We start from the raw sequence: 17,876 nt of genomic DNA on the forward strand, positions 1-17,876 counted from the left end.
GTGTGTCGCCGCCTGGGGTGGGGTGCAGGCTCGGAGAGAGACGATCAAGGCCTCTTCCATTCCTGTACCGCAAGCCTCTGCTTCGGCTCGTATCCCGTCCTGTACTTGCCAAGAAGTGGCAGTACAGGGGCCAGAGTGGGGAACTGCACCTTGGTTTACATCATACCCCTGTGGGGGCATCTACTGATGGAAGCTGACCACGAGTCAGTACAAGTGGCAGAGAGACCGCCTGAGGCACCGTGAACGGTGCTGGAGTGTATTATGCATTGCATTATTTCTGCATTACCATCTACCTGATTAGTGTATTATGTATTGCATTATTTCTGCATTACAAATTGCCTGATTGTTGCATTACGCATTGCACTATTTTTGCATAACGAACTACCTCATTGTTGCATTACGCATTGCATTAGTTTGCATAACAAACTACCTGATTGTTGTATTACGCATTGCATTATTTTGGCATTACGAACTGCTTGATTTTTGCATAACAAACTGCATTATTTTTACATTGCAAAGTGCCTGATTCTTGCATTAGGGACTGCATAGTCTTGTATGAGGACTGCGGAAGATCTTACAAGGGCTGGCTGGCCTAATAACCGGCCAGGAGGAATATTACAAATACGCATATGTTGGATTTATATTGTGTGGTCTCATCGTATATCTTTTTATATAAATTTATACTTGTTTTTATGAAACTCGTGTGGAGTCCATTTGTGGTGTCATCATTGGGTTACTGAGAGCGTGGTTGCAAATACTTTACACACTTGCCTTGAAGATAAGTCTGGCTGCTCGTGCCAAGCTACAGGGGTGGTTGGCGGGGGCTATCTGAGAAGGTGTCCTTCCTTTCCCTGACTTAGAAGCAACAAACATTTACTGCATTTTGCAATCTCTTTAGAATCCCAGTAATGTATTTGTTGTTTTTTGTTGTACCAGTCAGTCAACCGCGTTGTGATGTGATGCTTCCCGGTGGAACACTGGGGGCAGGTGTGCAGACATAGGCATAGCCACCATATGCTGGATCCAAGTCCTCAGTAGTGACCAGGACTCAGGGAATGTAAAGGAAGATTCTACGTTAGCCACAAACCTGGAGGAGGCTCTTGGTACTGACCCTCCTGACACTTTTGACAATTGGATTAGATCTGCAGTTAATTGTCTGGCCCCAGAAACGACCAGTAAATAACGAAGAGCTCAACCCTCAGTACCATGGTATAGCATAGAACTTAAAAACATTAAATGTAAGTGTAGGCGCCTAGAGTGTGCCTATAGAGTTGATTACAGGGAGAAAGGTACACCGGGCTACAAGCTAGCCTTAGCGGAATACAAAGAAGCAATCATTCACGACCCAAAAAAGTATTTTACCACCAAACTAGAGGCTGCTAAAAGCTCATCAAGAGAATTGCACAAAACCGTTACCACTCTCTCCAAACTGCAGTGAACTAATCAATTTACCCCTGATCAAACATTCTGTAAGAGGTTGGCTAACTTCTTTCAGGATAAGGTTCAAACAATCTACAATGAGCTTGCAGTAAATAGCCCTAATACAGATAGCAGGACGAGAGTAGAGGCTGCCACCTTGGATGAACCCTTCCCCTGTCGACTATCAGTTTTCTCGCCACTAATGCATGAGACTGCAAGCAAAGTGCTAAAACTAATTAAATCAGGCTCTCCGGCGGATCCCTGTCCCTCTCACATTCTCCATATGGTTGCTGATAGGGTAAGCACATACCTGACCCCCCTCATAAATAATGTCTGTGTATCAGGCTCTTTGCCCTCTGACTGGAAGAAAGCATCCATACAACCCATATTTAGAAACCTTCCTTAGATTCTACTGAAGCAAAAAACTACCGGCCAATAACCCGTTTACCGCTGGCTGCAAAAATCTCAGAAAAATCTATCAATCAGCAGCTAAACAGCTACCTAGTATCCAATGATCTCCTTGATTCCACCCAACACAGCTTTAGATCATGTCACTCTACAGAGTCAGCCCTGGACTTGGCCACTGAGGAGATCCGCAAACAAGTTGATAGCGGGGGAGAGCCAGCATCATCTTACTGGATCTTTTAGCAGCGTTTGATATGGTCACCCACCAAGTATTAGTGCGCAGGCTGAAGGATCAAGGAGTATGGGGGAATGGCCCTGGCCCTACTTACCTCATTTCTCATTGGCAGGGAACAGAGGTTGTGTTGGGGTAACCTGACTTCTGAGGATTTTTTCCTTCCATGTATAGTCCCACAAGGGTCAGCCTTATCACCGACCCTGTTTAAAATGTACGTGACTCTTCTGGCTAGATTGATCATAGCACATGCTTTCGCTCTGATCTCGTATGCGGATGATTAACATATAGTTATATCTATATCCTCAAATGTGGAAACAGTGGCAAAAAGGTTTCACAATTGTATGAAACAGGTCATTGAATGGATGCATTCCAATTTCCTTAAACTGAATACCGAAAAAACGTAGGTGGAGGAATTGGGAAAAGGCCCATCCATTTGGAGTCACTCATGGTGGCCAGCGAATGCCGAGCGGTGCCTAAAGCCACTAAGAAGATGAGAAACCTGGGTATTATGTTCAATGATCAACTATACTTTGCTGGCCAGTGTAATTCACTGACCTCCTCATGTTTTTTCTTCATAAAGGTTTTGCATAAAGTCTTACCCTTCATTCCTCAAGGCCTCGCAAAACGGTGGTAGTAGAACTGATCCTTTACAGAATCGACTGTTGCAATGTGCTACTTGTAGGCATTGACAAAGGGCAAATGTCGAAACTTCAAGCCCTGCAAAAAGTTCCTTCTCAGCTGCTTCTAGACATCCCTAAATACCACCCCATGTCGAACAGTCTCAGGGAGCTCCACTGGCTCCCGGTCCAGAAACGCATTGAATTCAAAGCGCTTTGCTTTGTGCATAATGGTACAAAAGGGGGTGGTGATGGACGGAGCATCTGAACCAATCAAACACTCACACCGAGTCAACAGATCTGGGTTTAATCCATCACCGTTCTTTAGCACACTCTGCCACCCCAGTTCAGACATGGCCATATGCAAATCAGTCTGACCCTGTGCCTCATGGGAACAGTCCAGCCCGAACTGCCAAGCCATGTCTTCCCTAGACCGGAAATAAGCATTCTGGGACCGGTTTCTGGCATTCCAGCCGTCATCAGCCAGGCGTGCTTGAATCCAGTGGCAAAGTGAACAAGGGACTCACGTCTGAGCATACCCTGCCAACTTATGGCGAACAAAGTGGTACAAAAGGGGGTGGTGAAGGACGGAGCATCTGAACCAATCAAACTCTCACACCCAGTCAACTGATCTGGGTTTAATCCATCACCATTCTTTAGCTCACCCTGCCACCCCAGTTCAGACATGGCCATATGCAAATCAGTCTGACCCTGTGCCTCATGGGAACAGTCCAGCCCGAACTGCCAAGCTATGTCTTCCCTGGACCGCAAACAAGCTTCCGAGGACCGGTTTCTGGCATTCCAGCCGTCATCAGCCCGGCTTGCTTGAATCCAGTGGCAAAGTGAGCAAGGGACTCACGTCTGAGCATACCCTGCCAACTGAACGGTGATGGATTAAACGCAGATCTGTTGACTGGGTGTGAGTGTTTGATTGGTTCTGATGCTCCTTCCATCACCACCCCCTTTTGTACCGCTTTGCTTTGTGCATAAGGCACTGTATGCAGGAGGGTCTCTGGACTTTCAGCAACTATTTTGCTGGCATGTCCCAGGTTGTGAACCCAGGTCGGCCAATACAGGACTAGTTCAGGTCCAAAAAATCAATAAAGCCGGATGGAGGGGTGGAACCCTCTCCTAAGGGGCAGCCAAACTTTGGAACACAATGCCAATTTCATTCAGGCTACAACCTAACAGAGTTCTGTTTAGAAGAATGATCAAAATCTGGCTGTTTTCAACTATTTCATCCTAATCCTGCCCATAACATAGCAATTACCACTGTCATTACAGTTCAGCGCCAAGATGCCTCGGCAATAGTTGCGCTTTATAAATGTATTAATTCATTGAAATGTATTCATTCATAGAGGAGTGCTTTATATGTACCCTGACCACCCAAAAAGTTCATGTAATAAATAACACATATTATTGCTTTTCTTTTGTAGGAAAAGGATGTCGAGGAAAAATTTAAACAGTTCTTGATTGATATCAACATGATAGAAGAGAAGGCTGTGGAATCCCAAGACATTGGTGACCGGATGAAAAAGCTACAACAGCAACTCATGGCCCAGTTCTTTGTGAAGAAGGAGATACCCATCTGGTGTCTTAGAGGGTTGGAGAATACCTTTGATTATGAGAATATTTCACTCACCGAACAGATGAGCCTACTTAAGGCAACTGCCCAGGTAACACTGAAAGAGGCTGAGATGAAGCAATACAAAGATAAGATAGATGATATATCCAACTTCCGTATTCGTATCATGGATGTACTGTACAACACAAACAAGACCTTAGCTGGGAAACTATCGAGAGCTGTCTTTTCTGAGCTTTCCAGCACCAGCCAAGACTTCCTTGGGCACATATTATTCAGTGGAATGTGGACACCCATGGAGGCAGTTCAATTCACTCTAAAAGTGCAGGAGATTAGGGTTCCTCAAGAGAAGGTGGAGGCCATCCTTCAACGCGTCCAGACATACCAGATCGATGTAAACACGGCTACTGCATCTTTGAAGGAGCAGGATCCGATGCTTCCTCTACAGCAACATGTAAAGAATGAGCAAGACAAGGACCTAAAAACCATACTAGCGGAAATGAGAAGAAACAATTATCCAGAAAAGGTTGTTACTATCCTGGACAAAGTCCTCAGCGAAGTTGGAGCTCGGCTTCCAGCCTATCAAACCCTAGACCTGGATGAAGCGATGAAGAAAGAAGGTATAGCCATGACCAGATCAATTAACTTAGAGAATCCTGATATTGAGAAATTGGTGAACATTTTTATTGGCTTATGTGTAGCTGTGCAGGATACAACGACTATTGTGAAGCAGTCAGGAGAGAAGATAGAGGGATATTTTCCACGCATGACTCAGCTCGCATCTGTATTGACTCTGCTCATTTCTAATGCCCCTGGATGCAATGGTTGCCTTATGGAAATCTTTACTGGAGAGGGTAAATCTTCCATCGTGGCCATGCTCGCCCTTATTCATGCCATCCGTGGGAAGAAGGTTGATGTTATCACAAGTTCACCAGTACTTGCCCGTCGTGACCAAGAAGAATGGAGTCAACTGTACAAGATGTTTGATGTGTCTTGCAGTGTTGTGCCACCTCCAGGGTTAGATGAATGTACTGATTCAAGAGAAAGCGACAAGGCAATCCAACAGGCTTATGCAGCTGATATCGTGTATGGTACTATCGGGAACTTTGCTGCTGATGTTCTACGACAAGATTTTGAAAAATGCAAAACCAGAGGAAATCGGACTTTTGACTTAGCCATTGTGGATGAGGTGGACTATATGACCCTTGATAGTGGTGTCCAAGTCACTTTCCTTTCACATGCGGCAACAGGAATGCGGCACTTAGAACAACTGCTGGCAGCCATCTGGGCAAAGGTATGCACTTGTCAACGGATCCAAGAGTCAAAAACTGGTGAGATACTATGGGCAACAGGAACACAATACTTTCACAAAGTTGCTGCAACAGCTGTGATGGGACCGAAGACATCAGAGCATTTTTCCCCCCTTGAAATTCTGATGCCGGGACTGCAGCTGGGGTTCTTCAGTGAAGCGGATGTGAAGCAGATTGAACTGCTGGTAGATAAAACTGAGGAGACTGTAACAGAAACACCAGAAGGCTCTGCAATCAAGGACATCATGGATAAACTTGGACCAGATGAGCAGAGAGATCTTTTGTCCATCTTTCAAAAAATTCTAGAAGATGCTGTTGTTTTTGACTGTTATGAGTTGAAGGATGGGAAAGCATCTCCCTTTGAGGACAATTCCACCTCAGACAATTCCACATCAGACTCTAACTCTGGATCCATCAACAGCTCTACATCAGAGACTAGTTGTACAGCTGATAAGAACCCCACATCAAACAACTCTACACCAGACAATAAAACCACAGCTGAAAACAAGCCCACTTCTGAGCATGACAAGATTTGCATCCTTCTTCAGGAACATGGACGTGCCTGTGAGTTGATGAGCAACAAGGATCTAGTGGAAGGGGCAGTCAGGGACCTGGAATCAAGAATCAGGTACTCAGATACCTATCAACCACCAGATAAACAACAAAGTAATGATGAGAATGTTATCCTCCTGCCAGGGTACCTGAAGGCATATACCCAGAACAGGCTAGCAGTCTTTGTGGAGAATGCATTGAAGGCCCTCACAATGGTGAAGGATCGAGAGTACATGATAGAATCAACCACTGACACAGGACGAGTGAATGTCAACGCGCCCATCCATGAATACCACTCCATCATCCCAGTGGACTTCAAAGCCACCGGTGTGCTTGAGAAGAACAAGCGATGGGGTGATGGCTTACAGCAGTTTCTGGAGCTGAAGCACCAGTTGGCAATCTCACCACTGTCCGACGTCACCAATTTCATGTCAAATTTCCATTTCCTTCAACGATACACTAAAGGCACAGGCATGTTCGGGGTCTCGGGAACCCTTGGTGATGAGGCAGAGGTTGAATTCCTTAAAAAACACTACAAGGTGTCTAGTTATATCATGCCTACTCATCGCTACACCAAGAAGACTGAGCTACCCATACTCCAGGTGGAAGGTGGGCACGACGCATGGATCAAAAGTATTTGTGGCAGTGTGAAGGAGCGCACCAGTGCAAACCAGTGGGGCAAAGGTCAAGCAGCTTTAGTTGTGTGCGAAGATGTGAAAACGGCTGAAAAGCTACAAAATGAATTAATAGAACTAAAGGTTGTTTCTGATTCAGGTAAGATAGCTCTGTACACCAGAAGTGATAAGCACAATATTGAAAAGAGAATATTTGGTCCAGGAGATGTTATCATTGCCACAAACCTCGGTGGAAGAGGCACAGATGTTAAAATCACTAAAGATGTCAATGAAAGTGGAGGGCTGTTTGTTATTCTCACCCATTTTCCTGCAAACATGAGAGTTGAAAAGCAAATCTTTGGTCGGACCTCTCGTAAAGGAAACCCAGGGATGGTCCAGATGATTTTAAACTATGAAAGCTTGTTGCCATCATATCAGGGGCAACCCATAGAAGTCATGAGACAGCTCAGAGCAGACTACGAGAAGAAGCGTATGACAGACATGGAAGGCGATGAGCTTCTGGAGATACAGATCCGGGAGGAATTATTTGTGACCTTTTGTGAACATTTAAATGTTTTTCAACAGAATTACAATAAGGAGGAAAAACAAGACATTTACACTACTTCTGATTCAGCGAAGGGTGAGTACATCTTTGATCCCTCAAAGAAAAAGCTTGACTACCGCCCAGCTCTGAATGCGTTGAAGGAGAGCTGGGCCCTTTGGCTCACACTACATGAAAAAGACATAGATAAACATAAAGACATCAAAGAGCTAAAGAAAGACCTTGACCAAGTGATCCAGAGGAGGGCAGACAGCCTCCTGCGAGGAGAATCAGATAACTTCTACGACTTCATCAAACAAGCTATGGATCGCATGTACCTCCACACTCAGAACAAAGCATCGGATTTTGGGGCGCTATCATTCTGGCAGAAAGCAGAGAAGACCGATCGGGTGTACCGGGCTGTCTCACTCTACAATCAGGCCTACATTACAATCAATCTAGGACAGGAAGGCTACATGCAGAAGGCAATAGACCTTTTAAAAGAATCTAAGCAGATGATCGATGTCTACGTATCTGAGGTGTCAAACACTATAGTTGCCTGCCAGATGTCCTGTTTGGCCAAGTTTGAACCTCACAACAAAGACAATCCCAACTTCACAAAACAAATGCAGACCCGCAAGAGCCTGTTCAAGTCTTGGATCGACTACATTGACAATTCTGTAGCAAAGCTAACTGAGCTTCAAAAGAAGAAGAATAATGCTATCACCAAGGACCAAGCTGTCTTCACCTTGTCAGCTGATCATAACCCTATAACCTCCGACGAGCTTATTGTGCTGTATGACTATGGCCTGTCCTTTGTGTTTGAAGTTGAGAAGAAGCCAGAATTCTGCATTAATGCTCTGATTTGCTTTATTCTTGGAGCTTTGCAGGTCCTTGCTGGGATTCTTGTGTGTGTTTTCACCTGTGGCACAGCTAGTCAGATCGGAATGGGTCTGATTTCCGAGGGTGTGTCTGACATGATATCAGGGATCGAAGGAATGGTAAAGGGCACATTCGATTGGGCGGAATGGGCAATTTCCAAAGCCATTAGTATTGGGCTATCACTCATAACTGCAGGATTTAGCCTCATTAAAAAGGCAGCAATGGCCATTTTCAAAGTGACAAAAAGTCTACTAAATGGAAGCAAAACATTTGCTTCTCTTGCTGATGACATAATTCGTACTGGAAAAGCTGTTGCTTCTTCAATTCGTACGTCTGCAAAATCAACTGTGTCTGCCGTGTCTAAAAAGGCCTTGTCCGGCTCCCTCAAGACCCTCGCCTCAAGTTCTGCCATAAAGAAAAACCTTGGGCAGGTGATAAAGTATACTGGACAAGAGATTGCCAAACAAGGAACCCTGAAAGCTATAGAGTATGTCATGGATGAAGCCCTACAAGCTGTGTTCAAGAAAATATTTGAAGATGCCTTCAAAGACTTGATAGCAAAATCAATAAAAGGAGACAAAACTTTGAACCAATCAATTATAAAGTTTATAATTATCAATGGGGTACCAGAGACTGCCCTAAAGATAGAAAACCAATCAACTTTTCAGATCCGAGACGCACAAAAACAGATCATGAACAAAATATTGGAAGATGTTTGCAAGTCTGCTGTAGCTAATGTCTCTGAAGACTACAGCACCTTAAATAAGTTCTTCACTCACCTCAACACAATCAAAAATGGCATCCTGCAAATCCTGGAGAAGGCCAAAGTGAGTGGAGCTATCCAAAAAGGGTTCAAGCTCAGTGTTGCTGTTGCGAAAAGTGTGTCTGAGTTTGTGCAAATGCTAAATTCTTGCCCAACACAAGATATGATTGAAAAAAAAGTAATTCCGTTCATGGTTAAGGAATTTGATGGACTCCCATCAGCCGCTGACTATAAGGAAGATGGACGCCGCAATTTTCCAGATGTAGAGGCAGTGAAAGTCAAATTGTTGGATGTGGTATCCCAAAAACTGAGTGATAACTTTACTGAATTGCTTTCAAGCAACCTAACAAGTTTGATAAATAAGCCCATTCGTGAAGAAATGAATAAGCATGTAGGGAAGACCGTCGACAATATTCTTGGAAGAAACAAGACTGAGCGCTTCTTCATAGAACAAAAGCACCAAAGAAAGATGAAGAAGACTCCAGTTGAAGGAGAAAAAATTAAATTAACAGAGGCTGAGCAGAAGGAGGTCAATGACTATGTGAAGAAAATGGAGGACACAAGCTGCCCGGCCACAGAGCTGGATCTGAACATCCTCACCAAGAGTGACCTTCTGGAAGGGAAAGGCATCAAGGTCATTGTGGTGGACGAGAATCAGAAGAACATCTCCACAGAGATCTACCCGGGCAAAGACTCCACCACTGGTGTCATCACCCTCCAGCTGCAGAAAGTAAAGGAGAGGAGTGAAGGGTAAGAAACCAGATCATAATAATGAATGTGTCTGCTCATTTAGAGTTAAGTATGCATCTGGCCCCCATCTTGTCTGTACTGTAAGTCTCTGTAAATGAAGGTTCTAGGACCAGTGGTAGATGATTATTACATTTCAGACAGTAAGAAATTGGGAATGGGTGACAGCCTGTGTTCTGCAGCCTCCCATTGGTTCCCTTGAACCATGCACTTTATTTCTACTTAAGATCTCTACATTGACCATGTTATCCTTAAGAATGTATGTGTTTGTCTGTGAACTTTTCACAAATATGTCTCAATACCAGGATTTGGGGAATCTGGAATATGTTGTGATTAAAAATGAATATTAGGAATGTAATATAGCTGTTTTCTGAAATGTAGGGCATTGTTAATGGTGATGATGTTTGAAACTGTCTGCAAACAGTGCCTTCTACTGCTGGAGCTTCACCTGCCTTGCAGAATTTTTAACAGTGACATTCAGGGTACATTCAACCCCTTGTGTGCTCGTGACGGAACCACTCCGTCATGAGCCACAGACACGCTGTGCTGGTGACGGAGTGGTTCCGTCGCAGCACGGTCGCCCCACCCATGCTGATAGAATTCCGCGCCTGCACGGCGCATTCTATTGAGCGGGCGGGCCGTGCCGGAACCACTCTGTCACAAGCACAGCACGCCCGTGGCTCATGATGGAGTGGTTCCGTCACGAGTATGGCGGCGCCGCGCGGCCTCCCCTCACCCCTAGCGCCGCAGCAGAATTACCGCCGCGGCCAAGGGGTTAACAGAGCTGAATTTAAGTCACTTAATACTATTTTACCATTAAAAGGTGTTAAGATAACTGGTTTCTCTGGTGTGTTCTCTATACACCTAGATCTTTTGAGAGTCTCTGCTCTCTACATTTGGGAAAAGGGCATGTGTTTATCTACAAGAGGACAGGCTCTGGTCATAGAAAAATTGATGTGTCTCTGGTGAGACCCAGTGTGGAATCTCTCCTTATCACTTCAGCCCCACTAGGAACACTAACCTCCCTCTCTGAGATACCTGCAGGTATGTTTGTATTTGCTCCCAGCATTTATGGATTAGCACTTTCATTTCTCTCTACCTTGGTAGAGCCACAGCCATTCTCCCTAGCGAAACACAGCCAGTAAGTGTGATCATTCTGAAAGAGGGGCCATGATACATCATGTTTTCAATGTTTTTAATTAAGGTCCCTTTGTTTTTGATGTCCTATCTATCTATCTATCTATCTATCTATCTATCTATCTATCTATCTATCTATCTATCTATCTATCTATCTATCTATCTATCTATCTATCTATCTATCTATCTATCTATCTATCTATCTATCTATCTATCTATCTATCTATCTATCTATCTATCTATCTATCTAACTATCTATTTATCTATAGAGATAGATAAATAGATAGTTCCATTTTTAATTTTCTGATCTTAATTTTTAACCAAACATAAGATCCAAATATCTGGGATCAAGGGGGCTTGAGGAATCATGGGCATTCCTTGTCTGCGCCCTCCCAAAATACTTTGCAAGTTGAGCAAGTCGTGGGAGCACAGGCGGACAACTAGAGCCAAGTTTCGGGGGTGGGAGGTTCAAAAATATTTTGGGGGGTTAATTCTTCCAGCCATCAATCAATCAATCAGGGGCTTGTTAAAGCGCGACTACTCACCCTTAAGGGTCTCAAGGCGCTAGGGGTGGTGGGGGGTGGGGGGGTGGGGGGTGCAGGTTCCATTCCATCAAGGAGGGGGTCTGTCGAAGAGCCAGGTTTTGAGGTTTCTTGCGAAGATGGGGAGCGATGTTGTCTGTCTGAGGTGGAGCGGAAGGGCGTTCCATGCTTTGGCAGCGAGAAGGAGCGGCCTCCCGATCTGGTCTTTCCGGTGCGGGGGACCACGGTGTAGGAGAGCTGGGCTGATCGTAGGGTCCTTTGGGGTGCGTGGAATTTGAGTCGGCTGTTCAGGTAAGCTGGTACGGTGCCGTGGAGGGCCTTTTGTGCGTGGGTGAGCATCTTAAAGGTGATTCTCGCCTCGACGGGGAGCCAGTGGAGTGTGCGCAGGTGCTGGGAGATGTGGCAGCGTTTTGGCAGGTTGAGGACCAGTCTTGCAGCGCCGTTCTGGATGTTCTGTAGCTTGCGGATGAGGTTTTTGTTTATTCCGGCGTAGAGTGCGTTGCCGTAGTCGAGTCTGCTGGTGACCGTAGGCATAGTGGCGCTAAGAAGGGGTGAAAACACAACAAAAGCCTCATTAACAAAGACCTGTGAAGTACTCAGGTGTGGCTACAATTAGACGGCCGACAGCCCGGGAAGATGTCTCAGCCCGAGCTGACACACGACGGGGGGAGGGGCTGACGCCCGGTGAGCCCAATGGGTGTTGCGCGCCTGTGTGAACCTTACAGTAAAGTATTTACAGAAGAAGTTAGGAGCGAACGCTCTGTAGGCATATTGAACTTATAATTATAGAGCTGGGATTTAAAGAGCCGAGGCATTATCAATGGCTAGCGTGTGACATAAATTCAGACTGTGTATTGTATTTAGTTATTGCATTTTTGTATATCGCAGACTTTACCCGAAGGTGGCAGAGCGCTGTACAATAAAACCAGTTATGTTACATGAGAGAAATGTTACAAAATAGAACGTTAAGCAGGAGACTAGAAGAGATAGGATAAAACCATAGAAGGCAAGAACCCAATATCAAACACTTCAAGCAAGGGTGGGGAATGTACAAGAAAATATTACAAATTTACAATGATGAACGAACTTCCTAGAGGGGTCTGAGAATGAAGGTATTAATACTGCAAATGTCTTTGGAAGAGAAGAGATTTGAGGTCAGCTTTGAAGATCCGGATAGAGGTGGTGGCAGAGAGCAATGGAGGAAGCGAGTTCCAGATTCTCACTGCATTACCTGAGAATGATTGAGCCATCGATCTTTCCCTTTTGAAGGAGGGAGGCTCTAGCAGAAACTTTTCTGCATTCCAAGATGGTCTCGAGCCTCCAGACATTTTCAGTTTATTCGCCAGGTAATGAGGGGAGGAAGTGTGCAAGGTTTTGTGGGTGAGGCAAGCAGTTTTATAAATAGACTTTGCCTCGATGGGAAGCCATCGAAGAGAAGACAGGATAGGAGTGATGTGGTCACTTCGTTTGGACCCTGAAATAAAGCAAGCTGCTGAATGAAGGACGGATTTGAGGGGGGAGAGGTGAGATTTGGGTAGGCCAGTCAGAAGAGAATTGCAGTAATCCAGTCTAGATAGAATTAGCGATTGGACCAAGGTTTTTAGATCTTTCTCCGGGAGGAACCGACGAATCCCACACAGAAGGTGCAGCTGGTAACGTGCGTTCTTAGCAATGAGGTTGATGTGGGAGATTAGGTTGAGTCTTTTGTCAAGTATGACACCTAGGGATTTAGCGCTCTAGAGAATGATGGGATTATTGTTGAATACATTTAACTGGTCCATCCAGGATTGAACAGGAGGAGGGGAGAGAGAGGTAGATAGGAGGAGGAATTCCATTTTGGAGGGATTGAGAATGAGTTGGTGAATTAACATTCAGTTGTGAATAGAGTTGAGATTAGAGTTGAGTAGTGAGAGATCGTAAGGTAGATTTGAGTGTCATCCGCATAAAGATGGTAGTGGATTCCAGCTTTACTTAGGAGGTTCCCTAATGGTTCCACATAGACATTAAACAAACTGAGTGCAAGGATAGAACCTTGGGGGGGCGCCTTGGCCTGCCGCCAATGGAGACTTTAAGCACTGTGCCTTCCACGCCCATTCTCTGTTGAAGAGTGTTAAGTAGGGTGTTGTGATTAACAGTGTCAAGGGCTGCAGAAAGGTCAAGAAGAATCAGAAGGCACGATTCCCCAGAATAAAGTATGTGCAGCGCATCATCAATCACTTGTAGCAGATAACAGATAGTACCACCAGAACAGGGGGGTTTCAAAGAAGGCCACTCAACGGTGGACCACTGCTTTGCTCTTTGGTCCATTACACGGAAGTCGATCGATCAGGGGGGTAAATTATTCTGCTGTTTCGTGGACTTCCGTGCAGCTTTCGATCTGGTGGACAGGGAGCAACTGTGGTCAACATTGGTAGGGTATGAAATACAGGGTGACCTGCTAGCCCTAATCCAAGCACTGCATACAGAAAATTGGGCACAGATAATTCTGGATAAGGAGGGAGGATTGACGAAGAGAATCCCAATCGGGAACGGTTTAAGGCAGGGGTGTGTACTCGCCCCCCTACTATTCTCTCTGTTCTTAGCAGACCTACCCCAAAAATTAAGAGAGGTCAGAGGGGCAAACCCAAAACTGGGAGGAAACCCGATTTCGTGCCTCCTCTATGCTGATGATCTGGTAATCATGGATCAGACGGAGATAGGCCTCCAAAGAAAATTAAATTGATTCAAAGAATACTGTACAAGCAAAAAAACTAGTAGTAAACATGGAGAAAACAAAAATTGTTTGCTTCGGTAGGAGGAAACCAAAGTTTTCTTGGTACCTGGGCACTGTATTGCTTGAGAGGGTAGCTTATTATAGATATTTGGGAATGTGGTCTTCTGGTACCCTAAAATGGTATACTCATTTACAAGAATTAAAAATGAGGGCATTGGCATCTGTGAAAGGCTTAAAAAGATTCAATAATACCTATGGAGAAATGTCGGATAGACCGGTCCTAAAAGCCTACCAAGCAATGGTGCCCCTCAATTCTTGTATGGAGCCGAAGTCATTTACTTAAGTGGTAAGACCTCCTGGGAAAGAGAGGAGGGAAATATACTAAAAAGCTTATTCACGCTGCCTAAATCATCTATGGTACAGGCGGCAAGACTAGAGCTGGGAATTACCTCGTGGGCGATAACTGCCTGTATGGCCCTTGTACGATTCTGGTAGCGATTGGGAGCAGAGGAGCTTTTCAAAATCTGCCAGTGGGCCAAAGAGGAAATTGCCACGAGCGAGCAACCCTGGGCAAAAGAGACCAGAGCATCAATAAGTAATGCATATAGGGTGCTCGAACTGAAGTTTTGCCCGCTGCTAGACCACATAATAGGTAAGAAAGAACTAAGGCTCCAAGGGACTGATATGTCCCGTACTTATGATCAGGAGTACCTATTACAAAAAAGCTCGGTAGCCCACATTACATCGGCCTGGGAGCTTGACCAACATTTTCCCTATGTGGACCGGCTTCCAAGTCATAGCTTAAGGAGGGAAGTCCTAAAAATGAGAATTGGAATAAACCCATGTTACGCCAATAATGGAGCTCGAAATCAAATGATAGGATGTAATGGTGATTGCACTTGCACTTTAGGTACAACTTGCAATATTATACATATTCTACTAGATTGTATGTTGTTTTTAGATATACAAAAGGAGTTTTTATGTTCGATTTTTAAAATGTATAATATTACGAACAGGATGCAAGCCGCTAATCTGTTGGTGGAAATGGGGAATTTAGATATAGCCTGTGCCCTGGGGAAATATATGAATAAAGTTAAGGTGTTCCTCAAATGCACAGAGTAAGAATTAATAATGCAAGTCCTCGACATTAAATAAGGGTGAAACAATTAGTGTTTACAGTAGTAAGTGCTGCATGATTAAGGAGGTGTTGTATAGGCATCAATTAAGCGATTTCATTAATTTAACTGTTATAATACTCCGATTTTAAAAATGAAAGTCAATTATATGTATATCGAGAAGTAGTATATTTTTTGATACCGCCGTGTTATGTATTTGTTGTTGTTTTTAATTTTTCTCTTTTTAGTAGGATAAGAGGTAAACTGTACTTTTATGGTCGTAACAAACCAAATAAAGTTTGTTTTGACTGACTGACTGACACTTGTCGCAGGACTGTTTCAGTGCTGCAATTTTGAATGAAGCCAGACTGGAACACATCAAGGAGAGTATTGTCCATAATATGTAGGGAAAGTGGTTTTGCCATACATTTTTCTGTGATTTTTGAAAGAAAAGGGAGGTTGGTGATGGGGTGGAAGTTGTTGAGGTCGTTCACATCTGTGGAGTTTTTTATTAGAAGAGGGGTAACCTGTCCTGTTTTGCGGCAGCAGGGAGGGAGCCTTGGCTGAGGAAGAGATTGACTAGCCTGGTCCAGTAAGAGAGAGTATTGGTGTAGAAATCAATAACGATGACACTGGGGATGGAGTCATAACAATGGTTGGAGGGTTTGGTTTCGAGGATGCATTTGATGAGGTGATCTTCCGAGATGTCGGCAAAGTTCTGCCAAGTGATTACGGATTTTTGCTCCTCAATGGGGGTGGGGTAGGATACCTAATCCACCAGTGAATTGACCTTTTTTGTCAAAAAATCTAGCAAATGATGCTGCTTTCTTTAAAGATTCCTCAGGCTTGATGGTTTGGGGAGAGCAGTTTGGGTTTTTGATGAGGTCAAACAGTTTTTGGGGTCTGTTTTTGGCTGAGTCGAGGAGGGATCTGAAATGTGATGCTTTTTCGTGGAAGATGTGCGTGTTGTATTTGGATCTTGCTGAAGCGTAAATGAGCAAGATTAGAGGTAGAGGGAGGTTGTCTCCAGTGTTTCTCCAAAATTCTAAGGTTCTTCCTTTCATCATAGAGAGCCTTATTGAACCATGATGCTAAGGGGATGGGTCTTTTCCTTTTGCTTTGGAGCGGAGTGACATTACCGATTTTGACTGCTAGCGGCAATGGGAGGTGAGATCGTTGACATCCACGTTAGGGGCTAGTTTTGGAAGTGAACCCATAGCAGAATCACATAGAGTGTCAAGATCAATGTTTTCAGTGTTGCAGAACCAGGTAGTAGTCCTTTTAGGTTGGCCGAGAGTTATAACGTGCGATAGGTGAAAACGGAAGGGAATGAGGAAATGCTCTGACCAGTCTATATGGATAGGGGGAGCAACAGTAAGCAGGTCTGCTTTAGATATAACAAGGTCCAGGATTGAGCCCTGAGTGTGTAATTTCCGAGCAGCGTTGGAAAAGATCATTGGCTGAGAGAAAGGTGGCCAGCTTGAGTTTAATTTGAAGGGAGTTTCTGAAGATGATAGCGACACCTCCCCCAGTTTTGTCTGTTCTGTCGTTTCTGAGGATAGAGTAGTCAGTAGGTATCAGAAGATCAAACAAAGTAAGAGAGGATCATTAAACCAGGTCTCAGTGAGGAAGAGCATGTCAAGATTGTAGTGGATGATAGTGTTAGAAATTTCCAGTTTGTGTTTGATTGCAGATCTGCAGTTGTGGAGAAAACAATGCAGCTCTGACACAACTGTTTTGGTGATGGGGGTGTTTGGGCTGTTAAGGGAAGTAGGGATAATATTCTTGTATGAGGGTGCCAGTGAAGAAGAAGACACTGTCCACGTGAGGGACATCCATTAGGTAGGTGGTGTGCCAGCATTGACAAACTCTAAACAAGTTATTTACAACAGGCAACATTGAGTTTGTTACCTTTGAAGGTGGCTGTGTCTGCACGAGAAGGGCCAGCAGTACATACTCCTGTGCTCGTGGGCTGGCACGCCCACTACTTTCAGAACTGGCTAATCGCTCCAGAAAGAAAGACATAACATCATGCAGTGGGGCATTGAGCGCAAGCCCTAATCCCTTTGGAAAGCACATTAAACGGCGCAAGAGTGGCCATTTTGGATCATTGGGAAGATCCCTAAGATGTAAATAGACTGTGTGCATTTCACAGCTTTGGTGATGCGCACACCAGCATTATTTGGTGATTTTCATTGTCTACCTTTTCAATGCAAGTAGGTCTTTTGCAGTGACACACACACACACACACACACACACACACACTAGGTCATGTCTAGCATGTTACAGTTGCATGGAAGGCAGTGACACACATACTACCACTGCGTCAGCGTGTTTTGCATATTAGTAGTCAACAGTGGAACATACAATAACATGAGGTCAGAGTTTGGACAGTGACGCACACTTTCTCAAGAACTGTGTGTTACTCCAAATTTTAATATCAACAGTGACAAGCACACTCAACCCATTAGGTGGTAATAACAGAGATTTTCAGCTACTTTATTTATACAGAGCATAGGACAGTGATATTCTAAATTACAAGAAAACAAAAGTGTGTATTCTATCTGTAACCAGCGGTTAGCGTTTTTATGTTGGGCAATTATTTGATTTTAGGCACATCCTTCATTTTTTTATCTTGTGTGGTTATTTCAATTTTAGTCCAAATGCAGTCAGTAAATGCGCCACCTCCCTTTTTGCTGTCT

The 17,876-nt window shown here is 44.3% G+C and overlaps 1 protein-coding gene across 2 annotated transcripts in view; it reads left to right on the plus strand.

The window, feature by feature from the left end:
* LOC144817699 (uncharacterized) overlaps nt 1-17,876 on the plus strand; it is a 227,770-nt gene that overhangs the window by 184,953 nt on the left and 24,941 nt on the right. For both annotated transcript variants that reach the window (XM_078674457.1, XM_078674455.1), the window contains one exon: nt 4,113-9,670. In XM_078674457.1, coding sequence (XP_078530583.1) covers nt 4,113-9,670 — 5,558 coding nt within the window. The remainder of the gene's footprint in view (nt 1-4,112; nt 9,671-17,876) is intronic.

The sequence above is a fragment of the Lissotriton helveticus genome, chromosome 2_1 (genome assembly GCF_964261635.1).
Source record: "Lissotriton helveticus chromosome 2_1, aLisHel1.1, whole genome shotgun sequence".
Taxonomy (NCBI): Eukaryota; Metazoa; Chordata; class Amphibia; order Caudata; family Salamandridae; genus Lissotriton; species Lissotriton helveticus.